This window comes from Triticum urartu, chromosome 5A (assembly GCF_056163025.1).
Source record: "Triticum urartu cultivar PI428250 chromosome 5A, HENAU_Tu73, whole genome shotgun sequence".
Lineage (NCBI taxonomy): Eukaryota > Viridiplantae > Streptophyta > Magnoliopsida > Poales > Poaceae > Triticum > Triticum urartu.
In genome coordinates, this window is record NC_141877.1 from 15,144,841 (window position 1) to 15,159,780 (window position 14,940).

The window sequence follows — 14,940 nt, forward strand, 5'->3', positions numbered from 1 at the left end:
GCGTAATATCTCTAGGGATACAAACATAGTCTGTCGACATGATACAAAAATGAGCCAAATTAGTAAACAAAATGAGCCAAATTAGTTGAATACAAAAGGAAATATGACAAAGGAAAGATCAATAATAATATTGAAAAATACCTTGTACGATAACATTGAAATTGGCATCCTTTTTTTGATTTGTTATGTGATATCACCGCTTTCACATCATTATGTTGTAAAAACTCGTGAATTTTTGGCCCTTTTCAACGGCGTCGCTTCGGAACCTTTATCGATGGATTCTTTTTGTGCATCTCCAAAATCCATATCTATGTCTCCTATATTCTGAAAAATATAAAAAAATACACCTTTTTGTATTATCATGTATCACTTTCTATCTCTGATGAAATATAAATGAAATTTTCTACTGCATCATATAAATAAAAATGTATAATGTATAATAAAAATAAAAGTGAAACTAACACAACTGTTTTATTTTGTAAAAAAGAAAACCTTTTTCATATTATTAAAAAAAGATGTTGCATTTCTCTTGGGGAAAACAACCAACAATAATGTTCATATATAAATAAGTAGTCATCTAAACTTTCTTAAATCATTTTAAATTATTTATATACGCTATGGAAAATTGTCCAACAAAAGATAAAAACATGCAAGCAAACCAACATAAACCAAGTATGTTCGGTTTCTTCTCTCAATATTTTTGTGATACTCTCAATATATCTAATAAGTATAAAAATATTTATTTGTATGAACCATGTTTAATATATAATTATATATATACTTTAAATTTTTTGTGAGGTATATATATACTTTAATTATCTATATTTTGTCGTAGAGCAAACCTTGCCGATCCAAGGCCCAAATTAGCTATCCAGCACGGCCCTACCAGCCCCCAATCTAACACCTAAAAAAGGAATTCTCAGAAAACAAAAGTTTGTTTCATTCGGCACCAAACGGAACGCTGCCTTATCCCCCAGTACTCTCTCGGTCTCTCCTCTCCTCTCCACTCACTCAACCTCTCTCGCTCCCGGTCTCCCCTCCCTCCCCCCGGCGCATCGCCGCGCGCGTCGTTGAGCTCCTGCCGCAACCGCGCGACTCCGACCATCGACCACCGCATTTGTCGCATGCATCGGCAGTTGCCGCGCGATGAAGATCGCCGCTGGTCCCGCAGCAGCCTCGGCTGGAGGAGGACGATAGGTCCATGGCGACGGACGCTCAAGTAAGAGGAGCGGCCCCAATGGTGGCGGCCTCGAGCACCGGGATAAGTGCAGACTGGGGATGCAGGAGAGGTGCAGCGCGGGGCTCGGGGCTCCGACGAGCTGCGTGCGGCGTGACGGACGACGACGGACGCAGGGACGCGTCGATCCGGGCGCTGGTGCTCAATCCGGTCCCGTTCCAGCCGGATCCGCGGCGGTGCTCATCTCCGGCGAGGTGGCCGGTGACTCGCGGGCCGACGACGACGCAAGACCACGGGAGGAGCTCATCTCATGGGGCTGGGGCGCGAGGTCCTGTTGGCTTCGGTTGCCGGTGGCTTACGCAGGGGTGGCGGGGGTCCAGCATCATGGAGGCTCTTCGAGGGCGAGGAAGCATACGGCGACGACAACTTTGAGGCCGGCGGGGGCACCGTCTTCGCGTTCGATGGTCGTAGTGAACGTCGTGGGCTCCAACGCGGCCGTCGTTGGCTCTATCCCCTACAGGTAATTCCCCCTTAATTTTACCCCTTGAAATTGCCATGATTATCCTAGGGAGAGGCACAACCTTTTTCTTTTTGAGATTCAGAGTAGTAAAGCTACTCTGCTGAAACCACAAATAAAGAGATCATAAGCGGGCGGAGGCAGTCCGGTACGTCCGCAATCCTCTCCTGGTCTTCCGAATTCCTAGCCAACGCTGCAAGCCCATCAGTAAGGGCATTGCACAATCTCCCCACGCTACTGATACTATGATCCGAGAAGTTTGTTAGTGCTTGCTTGATGTCTCTTAGCAGTCCATAGCAAGGGGAGAGGGACTGCTTCCCTGTCATCAGTTCCTTAATCCGAATTTGGCAGTCAAGTTCCAAAATCGTGGGGCCCTGTAGATCCTTGAGAGCATGCAACCCAATGAGGGCTGCTTTTGCTTCGGCCTCCTCAACACCTGCGACAGCACCTGCAGAATATTCAGAATACCTCGCAAGAACTGCACAACATTCAGATAGAAATAACAACATGCCCTCTGCTGTCCCTTGCGACGGCACCGGCAGAATATTCACCCTTTTGCTCCAAGTACGAGGCTACAAAATTTAGTTTGATTGATCCCAAGGCCGGCCCTGTCCAATGCAAGTGCTGCGTGGTGGGGCAGCGGGGCTGCTGTACCACAATTGCACCCACACCTTTTCCCGCTTCATGATCGCCACTCATTGCCGCTGATTTAAATTCTTCAGAATACCTCGCAAGAACTGCACAGATTCCATAATCGATTCTTTGCCCACACTGTGAATGCAGTCCTCACGCAGGCACAACCTTTTTTGTGGTATTCATACAGATCAGTTTGTATATACTTTGCAGATTGCTTGGAAATTTTTGTATCTATTCATGTGACTGTCATAGTGGGTTAGTTCCGATGCTTGACAGATGAATTATCTATATATTGTTCAGTCCAACAATTCAGTGTGCTCTTAGCGCTTTGATGTCTTTGGTTTAATCGCAAAGTGTGTACACTTGGTATCGGTTCTATCAAAATGAATACATCAATAACTTGGTTGGAAAAGGAACTACAACATAGCAGTGGGCACTCAGGGAATATCAATGCACAAAAGGACACCATTGTTAACACAAAACAAAGTTCTTCTAGTACCTCAACAAAAATGCAACCGATCCTCTAGATTTCAATAGAAGGACTCTGAATTTATGTCACTCTGAAAGTCACATCTCTCCATCTCCATAAACAAATCATATCACAGGAACATACATCTAGTATGAAACTTCAGACAGGGAAATAGATTGAATTAAATTCCAATCCGGGTGGCAGCCACCTCTGAGATATCCACCCTTACAAACGACCAATCCTCTGATTTTTGTTGTTGCAAACTGCACTAAAGAGCTTTTTGAATCGCATGGTCGATCAAATGGACCTGGAAAAATATCCCAAACAATATCGATAGATTGATGTGCAGACATGAACATATTTAAAGGGCGGGGAAGATGAACCAGCAGTAGTCTTCTCTGTGATCATTTGCGTAGCCACCTTCTTGACCTCATCTTCTATGAGCATCCCATCAATGTTCATGTTCCACCTGTTAATGTGAGACACCCAAAGGAAATTTTTTATCAGTATGTTAGATTGACTTAAACTGAACATAGCTTAGTCCAAGATGTGGTCAGTAATCTCCGTCTAGACCTCTCTGAGCCGATCCTTGTTAATGCCTTCATCCGGCTCAATGTTCCTCTGCCTCGACATGTCCCGAACAGCTTGTCAGCAAACACCTTGGAGTTCTCCATGCCTTGGATCTGAGAAGCATGCCCAATAGAAAATTTAACAATTAAATGGCACTGCAAAAGTAATTAGAAAGTATAACACATTTGCACAATTACTGTATCATGAAACCTATAAAAACTCAGTTACTGGACGGGCATACAAACTGAAAATCCTACTGTTTTATATAATCTTCACATTCCATTCATCAAGCAGATAGTAGCAATCATTCTAATAAATTGAATCAAAACTTGGAGACCCCCAATTACGAAAAGCACAAGCGTTGAACAAATTGAAAGTTAAGTTGGCTGAGATGGTTGTGCCCTCCAATTGCAGTCTGATGGATCGTGGGTTCTATTACCCTTGTTCGCGACATATTTTTCTCAATCCCCACCTTTATTTTCGGCCATCAATCATTAAAAAAATCAGGAGTGCGGGCAATCAAGGGATTTGGCGGGAGTGTGGGCGATCACTGGATTAGTGGGGACATAAGCAAACAAGGAATAAAAAGGCAGTTCGAGCGGACGTACAACCAACATAGGATTCAGATTCGATGGCAAAGGATCCGTTCGGATCTATTGCAAAATTCCTGTGTTTAAATTTTTTGTGTTTTTGTATAAAAATATTTTATATATTAATATTAAACATATATAAACAAGAGTGGAACAACGAACTGTTTTTTCCACCCACACAGCCTTGCCCCCTCCTAAAAAAAGTCTTATCCCCTAAAAAGGCATGCTTATCCTCCATGCACATGACATCGGCTAGTTCCTCTCACTCTCTCCCCCTCACAGCCACTCCAGTCGATGGCGCCCCTCCCATCGATGGCGTCGCCCGACCCTTCCTCTCCCCGCCAGGGCGTTGCCCCGCCATCTCTCCTCCACGCCACAGCTCCGCCCGCACGATCCTCTCCCCGCGACGGCGTCGCCGGCCTCCTTCTCTCCCCGTCAACATCTCGCGCCGCCGTGTCGACGCCAATCCCGCGCGCCTACCGGTCTGGCATCCTGGGCAGCCAGAACCAGATGGTAGTTGCAGAAGGGCTCACGGCTCTCCGTACATGCCGGCCACGTAGCTATACCGTTCGGATGTGGGTGGGAAGACCACGGCGCCCTTGTCGTCGAGCCCTGTCTTCTACGAGTGCGGCCGTCCTGCACGCAGCGGCAAATGCACGCAGCACATCGACGGCCCTGCTGCGCGAGGTGATCTGTGCAAAAGAAAACGTCAGATTCAGTAAAGCGTGCATACATAGCTGGATACAAGCAAATACATCCCCTAAGTCGGCCCTTGTGGGCTCGCCGAGGTACGTTCGGTCGTACGATTGGGCCGGTCCGGTCAGAAAGTGCAGGGCGCACATTATTGCATTTTGGCTCGCGGGCCTGGCCTCGGCTGGGTGGCGTGTACCCAGATTGGACGCATGACGGCCGCTCTCAGGTCCTACGTCTAGCACGGGATCCCTTTTCGGATTTGGGGGGAGGACTGCGGCGAGCCGGAGGCAGTGGGTCAGGCTCTGCTCATGGCGATTCCAGCTGCGGAGGCGCCGGCGCTCGACTCTGGGTGAGTGAAAACTCTGCTCCTTTATTTTTGTTCTTCGATGGAATCTGTAACTTACGAGCTCGCACCGCTCGCCGGTACTGCAGATCGACGTCGACTGCCAACGATTCAGCAGCGTGCTTGGGGGCTTCCGTTACGGCCGGTGGCGGCGCCGCGGCGGCCGCGTCAGGAGTAGGCTCGCCGGAATCGGTCGTCCGCCCGTTCTCTCCTGATACGCGTCGGTCGGATGAGGGTGGGGCACAGCCGGCGGCGGAGAAGGCTTTATCTGATGTTGAGTTCTCCGGGGGGGTCCTGCACCATGTTCAGCTCGGGCGGTGGCGATGTGGCTGTCGGACGCGCCCATGGCGCGGCGCTGCCCGTCGTCTCGCAGTACAATCTTTATTTGTCAATGTTCATAAATGTAAAATTAGAGAAAAAAAATGGTTTTCCTAACTACAGGCATGCTTTCTATTTATCTTCTTTTCCTTCTGCTTATGTTGGCAGGACAAGAGGGCCGCAAGCATCAGACGAGCGGGCGGCAGTGGTTGATCGTGTGCCGGCACTTGAAGCTGCCATACGAGGGTTCGCTGACAGGGGGACTGATGTGGTTGTCAACCCGGTGCTTGGCACAATTTTCGATTCTATGCCGGAGGCATATGAATTCTACAATCTTATTCTCGTCGCTGGTTAATTTCCCTGGTTAATTTTCGTTGACAAAAGAGCTTGAATTGCTAGTAAAAATAACCACCGGAGTTGCATGATTAGGTTCTTTCTGTCCAATATTATTCTCGTCGCTGTTTCTCTGTTGGGATGGTGACATTTTTTAGTGTTCAAACATTGCAAAGGGAAAGCTATACTTCAATATAATCCAATTGTAGAAGTTTGGTGAATTTCGTGCAGCAGTCTGAATGTAGAGTGGGGGAGAGAATATATTCTGGATCAGGCTTGGCAGAAAATGGTCCTTACTCGTTTTCTTAATCATGACCCGGTGTTTGGTTACAGTAGTACGCGTGCCCCGGCATTATGTACACTGGTTATTTTTCATTGACCAAAAAAATGTACATCTTCCATGGCGCGTCCGATACCAAACATCACGTTGCTCCCACCTCCAGCCGCCTTGATGAGAAGGTTGATGCCAACGCTGGTGATGAAGAACACGTACTGGTCCTCCCACAACCAAAAGTCGCACGGGCCTCCCGTCCTGCGTCAGTTTCAAAACTGAATGATGAACAAGAAAATACAAAGCAAACAGCAGAAAACTGCAACATCTGATGGATGGGTGTACAGATAACAGACTTACCCCCTGGTTCGGGCACTTGTAAAAACGGACGCCGGGATTCCGGTCTATCCCGGAGACAAACCATCTAGTGCTCATCCCGGCACACCTCGGGCACAGGATCAATGGCAGCGGGGGCGGGGGTGTCCAGAGACGACGAGCGGAAGATGAGCTCTGGGACATCGCGGCACGGCGACGTCGACGGATCGCAGCAACTCGGGTGCTTGTGTGCGTGTTTGAAGCAAAACGATCGGTCCTGCACGCAGCGGCTGGTGCATGAGCCTTAAATACATGCAGCTGGGTGAAGTGTTTACTTTATATAGTGTTCAGTGCAACGGTAATATTGTGTCCTTTCGCCTGTACTATACATATGCAGTGCTTGCAGCAGATGAGTCAGTCCGGCTGTCAGTGCATAGTACAACGGATAAAACGAATACGAAACATTACGCTAGTTGGCGGTGCTCTATACTCGAAGTAGCACTTCCAGCTAGTCCTAATCGCGATGCTCCGCCAGCCGTGGATGCGCTGCGTGCAGCTGCCGCTGCGTGCAGCGATGGACTTCTCTGTCTTCTACCCCACTCAAACTGCGCTGAGCACAGTCGCGCTGCTGCCTCGTCGATCTCCATGGCAGGCCACCCCAGGCCGATAGGTAATGCACCAATGTAGCCAATTAATCTCTGAATTTCCAAAGTGTAGAATACTTCTTTTCATACCTTCATATTTTTGGAGAATACAATGTTGTTCTGAAGTACCACCAGGCTAGTTCAGAAAACTGGTATCAGTTATTTGCGCAATGTATTCACATATGCCTCTTCTACTGTACAATGTTCTTTTTTCTTGTGAGCTATTGATCGCAATGTTTGACTAAAATGGATTCAAGGATATACATAAGCATATGAATGCAGACATACAGATGCATTATCCGGAAAAAGAAAGATTCAGAATATTAGAGATGCCATCTGTTGAAGCTAGACATAAGTACCTGAAATACATTGGAGCCATGCTCTTCATGATATAATAGACAGCTATGTATCATCTTCCAGACACAACTAAAATTTATTTGCTAAACAAGCAGGGCATTACTCAAGTGAGCTGATGAAGTAAGAGGAATCCAGAGGCGTGGGATTTGCACTGTGTATCATTTTAAGCATGGTTGGCCGCATCGTTGGCTCCTCTTGAAAGCACATGTACTACTTGCACCAAGAGGTAATTTCCAGTTAAATTCTCTCCCTTACCTTAGTTAATAGCCTGGGTTAAAACCGTAGTTCCTGTTGTTAGCTAGATTTTTGTGTGCTAACACCATTGTGTTTAAGAACATGTTGTGATGTTCGTTCTGATTTATATATAATTTTTGTATTTCTGCAGCAAGAATTTAACAGTAGAAAAGCCGTATCAACTATATGTATGCCCCAATGCGATCAACAACAAAAAATTATGCTCGCAATTACCTGGCACGGGCACTGGAGTCACTAGATGATACCCCGCACGTTGTTGCGGGAATTTCTAACAAATAATTTGATGTTTAGAAACATGAGATAGTATGTGCCGATGATAAATAATATTCTTGGGAAAAAATATTGTTTAGAATAAGAGAGAATAGTGTTGAAAAGCTAAAATTGTGTGCACATGAATTTTAGTATGTGCGATGATAAAGAATATTCTTTGGAAAAAATATTGTTTAGAATATGATAAATGTGTTTTTTTAAATAACATTCTTGGAAAAAAATATTGTTTAGAATAAGATAAAAGTGTTGAAAAGCTTAAATTGTGTGCACGTGATTTTTTTTACTAATTATTACCTTCTTTGATAAACTTCTTCTCCTTTATTACCTTAATAGTATATCACGAAGGTTCCCCGCAAAAAAAGTATATCACCAAGGTGATACATCACCCGCAAAAAAAGACCAAGCTGATGCAAAAAAAAAAAACACCTTTAAGTAGAGACATCTCAGCCCTTGGAAAAAACCTGAAACAACGATGACAACTATTAACTATCCATTCCATAAAAACATAGCTTGCTCAGAAGAAAAAATGCGAGTTCACTAATAATCTAATTTTCTGTTAAAAGATATCACTAATAAATCACGAGGTACACTATTGAGTAAATCATGCTTCTCACCGGATCAACCTTGTGCAACATACTGCTACCATTCATGACAGTATACTCAGGTTGTTCTCATTCTTTTTGTTTGTTTTGTGTAGTGCGCTGCATTATACATGCTTTTGAATTTGATGAAGCTTAGTTCCATTCCTAGAAATAAGCATGATGAGTTATCTGCATTTACACAGATATTAATAAAATTAAATTATGATTAAAAGGTTGCCCCGAAATATTATAGTTTGTAGGGGATGAATGCATCTGGCGTAATTCAGAGCCTTCCAATCCATGTCCATGATGGCAACATAGGGCTCCAGTTTCTGGTCATGTAGCGGTGTTCTTCTCTATCGATCTGGCACTCTCGTTCTGCTTGTTCGACCCTTGCAGTAGTACCCAGTGGCGGCTGCAGAATTTTGACAGTATTGAACATAGATAAATCGGTCCAAAATTTAATGATGCACAAATTATTCACTACGAAAAAGAAGTACTCGTTATCTCTATGATGTGATTAGATAAACCGATTCACCAAACCAATCTGTCCAAAAATTAGGCAAAAAGATTAATTGATATTTTGACATACCTCAGCCCTAGCTGGAGCGTTCAGTCTACGATCGTTGTCGTCGGTGTGTGGCGCCTCGCCTGCTGGCTGCTGCTACGTCCTCACCGCTGCCTGCCTGACACCTATTCCTCTAGTTAATGGATACCGGTGCTCTGCTACATGTCCGCCGCCGCCCCGTCGCAGTAGCACCCAGTTGGAAGGCGCAATGATTCGTTCATGATTTGTGTGAGACGAACTGGCTTTATCCTAGTAAACGGGCCTATTAATGATCAGTGGCGAGATAGTGGATGAAAGGAATATGGGCAGGCCCTCGTTTCGTATGCCACCTACATTTGCTGCGTGCCGCACAACGTGATAACGCACAGCATGTGTGTGTGACACAATGTGGTAAAAGAAGTTGAGGTGACGTGTGTGTGACACAACTTGGTAGAAGAAGTTGAGGTGACGTGGAGGCAGAGAATCCATGTCAACCTGTGGTGGGTCCCTCTTGTAATTCGGTAACGGAGCGCTGATGTGAGTGGACTGCTGATGTGGATAGCTTGCATGTTAAGATAAATAGGATAGTGGGGGTGAATCTCTTAGGTATATAGGATTTGGGAAGGATGCTCAAGATTAGGAATGTCACCAAGAGGGGCTCGGCTAGAGTTATCACCAAGAGGGGATCGGCACAGATTTGTCGCCTCCATATCTTCAAGCGTCATGGTCTGTCGGCGCTTGTAACGAAATAAAATAAACCATTATTATTTCTGTGAACTGTACACATTAAATATATACTGGGCCAAAATCTAACTTTGAAGCATGCAACCAGGTTAGGCGAGATAATCTACATCTGCACTATTAGATTAGTACATTGTCATATTTTGCTTCAATGAAAAACACAGCATCAGTGATACAACTTTGTTTCACTAATTGATCAGTACATATGTTTTTCAACCATTAGGTTTTTGACCAGGTATATTTGTCTTGAATGGAAGGACAAACACAAAGAACCATTACATCAAGAAGCTATCAGGCTTGAGGGTCTCACATATTTTCACAACGCTTTCTGAAGTGTAAGTTACTAAGTTGAAATCTGTTCTCTCAGCACTATTTTATCATGTATGATATTTTTATTCTTTCTTTCCCAGAACTTATCTCTTTCCTTGTGTTGGAAATGATATTTTATATGGTTACTTGACAGTATGAGCCAGAGCTATTTCCTAGTCTGATTTCTCCTGGGTGTACTCTGCTTTCTGGTGTCTGATTTGATGACAAGAATATTGTGTCGACGGTCAGCGCCTGGATTGTAAATTGGACTTGAAAGCAAATAGCTCTCTAGGCACGTAATGCAGATTATAACCCCAAGGTAAAATCATTATCCTAATGCATTCTTCATGATGTTGGCTTTTTCCCCTTACTGGGCCTATGATGCTATATTTCCAAAAACATCCAAATTTTATCACTTTGGTAGCATCCACATGGCTTTGTGAATCCTGCTGTGTAGATGGTGGATAGCCTGGTAAAAGAGTAGAGACTTTGTACATGGGTTCTTTTGTGTACGTACCCTTCTGAATTTGTGCTCATTCGCTGAGAAATTAGAGAACAGCTTACTAAATAGTTTTTGATCGAATGGTGACTTGAGACTCTCTACCTAACTACCTTTTAGGCTTTAGCGTGACGGTAAAGGTTATTCAAACATGTAAACGGTCAACTAACAATATTCAGGTTTTTTTTGCGGGTAATAATATGAAGGGTTATACCACAGAAAAGTCATTGCACACACAACCAAAGCATGCGCGACATCCACCTAAACAAAATTTAGACATGTACATTGGACACACAACCAATTGCTGCAGGTCAAATGTGATGTGAAGACGTGACTGCAAAGTTAATGTGTATGACCGCAAGAAACAAGACTGTAATGTATATAACAATAATAATAAAACAAAATGTGAAATACAAACCATCAATGCATCCACAGACGAAAAGAAATATGAATAGCTTACTCACCCCCATCGCTGTTGGCGTCGATTTGTTTTAATTTAATTTTTGGGCTCCTTGTTTCCTGCATCCCACCGTAATTCTGTTTAGATGTATATATGCATGCACGCAGCACCAAGCATTTGCATCCATATGTTTCAGATGATGATTGTGCACATGCATACCTCGTTGGGATAAATCTGCCCGTGGTACGCCACAGCAGCTGGAGGTTGGTCCGGCTCGCAGGGCCATCCGCTTGTGCAGGTAGCAGTCATACGTCCGCCGCTGCACAACCTCATTAGCGTATTTTTTACTATCTATCATTTTTCAAAGTCAGCAAACATCTTATACTGCTAGTAGGAGTATTTGACTGACTCACTCCGGCAGGAAAGGGGTGACATCAAACTGAAGAGAATCAAGTTGTGTCTAGAACAATAAATACGTCCAGAGAAATCTAGATTTGATGAGATTAGATGAGATGTGCACGGGGGGTAGGAAGCTCACCATGCCCACGTGAGGGGGCAGGGTAGGAGGAAGCAGAGCCATGAGGGAGGGAAGGAGGGCTCGTGCGTTCGGTCGTCCAACTGTTGCTGCAGCTGCAGGTTGTGCGTCCAGATCCGGGGCAGTCATCCTGCACACAAAAGAAAAGAATCCAAGGAAGGAATCACGAGCAGGGGGAGATGATGAATCCGAGGAAGAACGTCCGCAGGTACGCACTCAACATAGCCGTCACCGGAGATCTGCGGTCGCCGGCGCGCGTCCTTGAAGGTTGAGGCGTCGTCCCAGGTAGGGTTTGGGGTGTCTCCGTCCGTCCATGGCTGCTGCTGGGCCGCGTCGGACCTCCATGGCCGACCTCCCTCGAGGACGGACGCGGATCAGGTCGACGACAGCGCGCTGATGCCGCCGTGGATCTGGGCGCTCCCTCTCCCTTCCCTTCCCTTCCCTTCCCTTGGGAGAGGAATAGAAGGTTGGGGGCGGCGGCGCAGGGGGGCGAGGAGATCGCCGGCGGCGGGGTTGGATTGGGGTGCGGCGGCGGCTGCGACTGGAGACGGGAGACGAGGTAGGGCTAGCGAGGGATTGGTTCTATCGCAACGGAAAAACCAGCGGAGGGGAGGTGGTGGACGGAACCAAAATAACCTAAAAAACCCGGACAAAAGTGATGGGATGAAAATTGACCGGCAGAGACTACCAACTGCTTCATTAGAAGTAGAGATTCCACGCATGATATCAATGAGTCTCTTAAAGCCATAAGAATTCACATTGATGAGTGCAAAGAAAGAACCGCTAGGATGTGTGTTAAGAAAAATGTCTTTATAAAAGTGTGTTCTTCTAGTTCTTATGAAAATAATGATGAAGATCTAAAAATTATTGATGTGTCCCCTATTAAATCTTTGTTTTGCAATATGAATATTGATAATGATGGGACTGAATATGATCCACCTTTACCTACAAGGCGTTCCAAGAATTCTGAATCTTTTGATCTTGATGCTAAATTTGATAAAAATGGGATTGAAGAAATTAAAACCCTAGATGTTGCTAAACCCACTATTATGGATTTAAAGAAATTTAACTATGAAAATTGCTCTTTGATTAATTGTATTTCCTTGTTGCAATTCGTGCTAAATTCTCCTCACGCTTATAGTCAAAATAAAGTATTTACTAAACATATCGTTGATGTCTTGATGCAATCTTATGAAGAAAAACTTGAATTGGAAGTTTCTATCCCTAGAAAACTTTATGATGAGTGGGAACCAACTATTAAAATTAAAATTAAAGATCATGAATGCTATGCTTTATGTGATTTGGGTGCTAGTGTTTCCACGATTCCAAAGACTTTGTGTGATTTGTTAGGTTTCCGTCATTTTGATGATTGCTCTCTAAACTTGCACATTACGGATTCCACTATTAAAAAACCTATGGAAAAAATTAATGATGTTCTTATTGTTGCAAATAGGAATTATGTGCCAGTAGATTTTATCGTTCTTGACATAGATTGCAACCCTTCATGTCCTATTATTCTTGGTAGACCTTTCCTTAGAACGATTGGTGCAATTATTGATATGAAGGAAGGAAATATTAGATTCCAATTTCCATTAAGGAAGGGCATGGAACACTTTCCTAGAAAGAAAATTAAATTACCTTATGAATCTATTATGAGAGCCACTTATGGATTGCTTACCAAAGATGGCAATACCTAGATCTATTCTTGCTTGTTATGCCTAGCTAGGGGCATTAAACGATAGCACTTGTTGAGAGGCAACCCAATTTTATTTTTATTCCTTACTTTTTGCTCCTATTTAATAATAAATAAATTATATAGCCTCTGTTTTGGTTGTGTTTTTTGTGTTTATTAGTTTTTGTGCCAAGTAGAACCGTTGGGAAGACTTGGGGAAAGTCTTGTTGAACTTGCTGTAAAAAACAGAAACTTTAGCGCTCACGAGAACTGCTGTCATTTTTATTTGGATAGTGCTATTTAGTTAATTCTTTTTGAAGATGATTAATAAATAAATTCCTCATGTCCAGAAATTTATTTTAGAATTTTTGGGGTTCCAGATCTTGCGCTAGCTACAGATTACTACAGATTGTGCTGTTCTTCGTGTGTTGTTTGCTTATTTTGACGAATCTATGGCTAGTAAAATAGTTTATAAACCATAGAGAAATTGGAATACAGTAGGCATAACACCCATATAAATAAATAATGAGTTCATTACAGTACCTTGAAGTGGTCTTTTGTTTTCTTTCGCTAACGGAGCTCACGAGATTTTCTACTTTAAGTTTTGTGTTGTGAAGTTTTCAAGTTTTGGGTAAAGATTTGATGGATTATGGAACAAGGAGTGGCAAGAGCCTAAGCTTGGGGATGCCCATGGCACCCCCAAGATAATCTAAGGACACCTAAAAGCCAAAGCTTGGGGATGCCTCGGAAGGCATCCCCTCTTTCGTCTAGTTCTATCGGTAACTTTACTTGAAGCTATATTTTTATTCGCCACATGATATGTGTTCTGCTTGGAGCGTCTTGTATTATTTGAGTCTTTGCTTGTTAGTTTACCACAATCATCCTTGTTGTACACACCTTTTGAGAGAGCCATACATGATTTGGAATTTGTTAGAATAATCTATGTGATTCGCTTATATCTTTTGAGTTATATAATTTTGCTTTAGTGCTTCACTTATATCTTTTAGAGCACGGTGGTGGATTTTTTTTATAGAAACTATTGATCTCTCATGCTTAACTTAGAATATTTTGAGAGTCTGAATAGCATGGTAATTTGCTTAAAATTCTAATATGCTTGGTATGCAAGATTAATAATAAAACTTTCTTATGAGTGTGTTGAATACTAAGAGAAGTTTGATGCTTGATGCTTGTTTTGAGACATGGAGGTAATAATATCAAAGTCGTGCTAGTTGAGTAGTTGTGAAATTGAGAAATATTTGTGTTGAGGTTTGTAAGTCCCGTAGCATGCACGTATGACAAACGTTATGCAACGAATTTAAAACATGAGGTGTTATTTAATTGTCTTCCTTAGGAGTGGCGGTCGGGGACGAGCGATGGTCTTTTTCTACCAATCTATCCCTCTAGGAGCATGCGCGTAGTACCGAGGTTTTTGATGACTTGTAGATTTTTGCAATAAGTATGTGAGTTCTTTATGACTAATGTTGAGTCCATGGATTATACGCACTCTCACCCTTCCATCCTTGCTAGCCTCTTTGGTATCGTGCATTGCCCTTTCTCACATTGAGAGTTGGCGCAAACTTTGCCGGTGCATCCAAACCCCGTGATATGACACACTCTTTCACACATAAACCTCCTTATATCTTCCTCAAAACAGCCACCATACCTACCTATTATGGCATTTCCATAGTCATTCCGAGATATATTGCCATGCAACTTTTCATCATTTCGTTCATCATGACACATTCATCATTGTCATATTGCTTAGCATGGTCATGTAGTTGACATAGTATTTGTGGCAAAGCCACCGTTCATAATTCTTTCAGACATGTCACTCTTGGTCCATTGCATATCCCGATACACCGCTGGAGGCATTCATATAGAGTAATCTTTGTTCTAGT

The 14,940-nt window shown here is 43.6% G+C and overlaps 1 protein-coding gene and 1 long non-coding RNA gene across 15 annotated transcripts; one reads left to right on the forward strand and one right to left on the reverse strand.

Annotated features, from left to right (window-relative positions):
• Positions 1–944: 944 nt before the first annotated feature.
• LOC125506955 (uncharacterized) lies at positions 945–5,867 on the forward strand. The gene is made up of 2 exons (XM_048671667.2): positions 945–1,697; positions 5,482–5,867. Exons 1-2 carry the CDS (start codon positions 1,279–1,281, stop codon positions 5,666–5,668), a joined length of 606 nt encoding a protein of 201 aa, XP_048527624.2. The 5' UTR covers positions 945–1,278; the 3' UTR covers positions 5,669–5,867.
• On the reverse strand, positions 3,131–11,990 carry LOC125506956 (uncharacterized). 14 transcript variants are annotated; one of them, XR_015603777.1, is made up of 8 exons: positions 11,587–11,990; positions 11,374–11,500; positions 11,055–11,154; positions 8,932–10,954; positions 6,278–8,754; positions 5,944–6,178; positions 3,373–3,482; positions 3,131–3,268 (listed from the first exon to the last, which is right to left on the reverse strand). It is a non-coding gene; the product is annotated as an uncharacterized LOC125506956 (long non-coding RNA). The 14 variants fall into 14 exon arrangements; XR_015603783.1 differs by having other exon boundaries at positions 8,932–10,972; XR_015603782.1 differs by having other exon boundaries at positions 8,932–9,156; positions 9,241–10,954; positions 11,055–11,500.
• Positions 11,991–14,940: the final 2,950 nt, after the last annotated feature.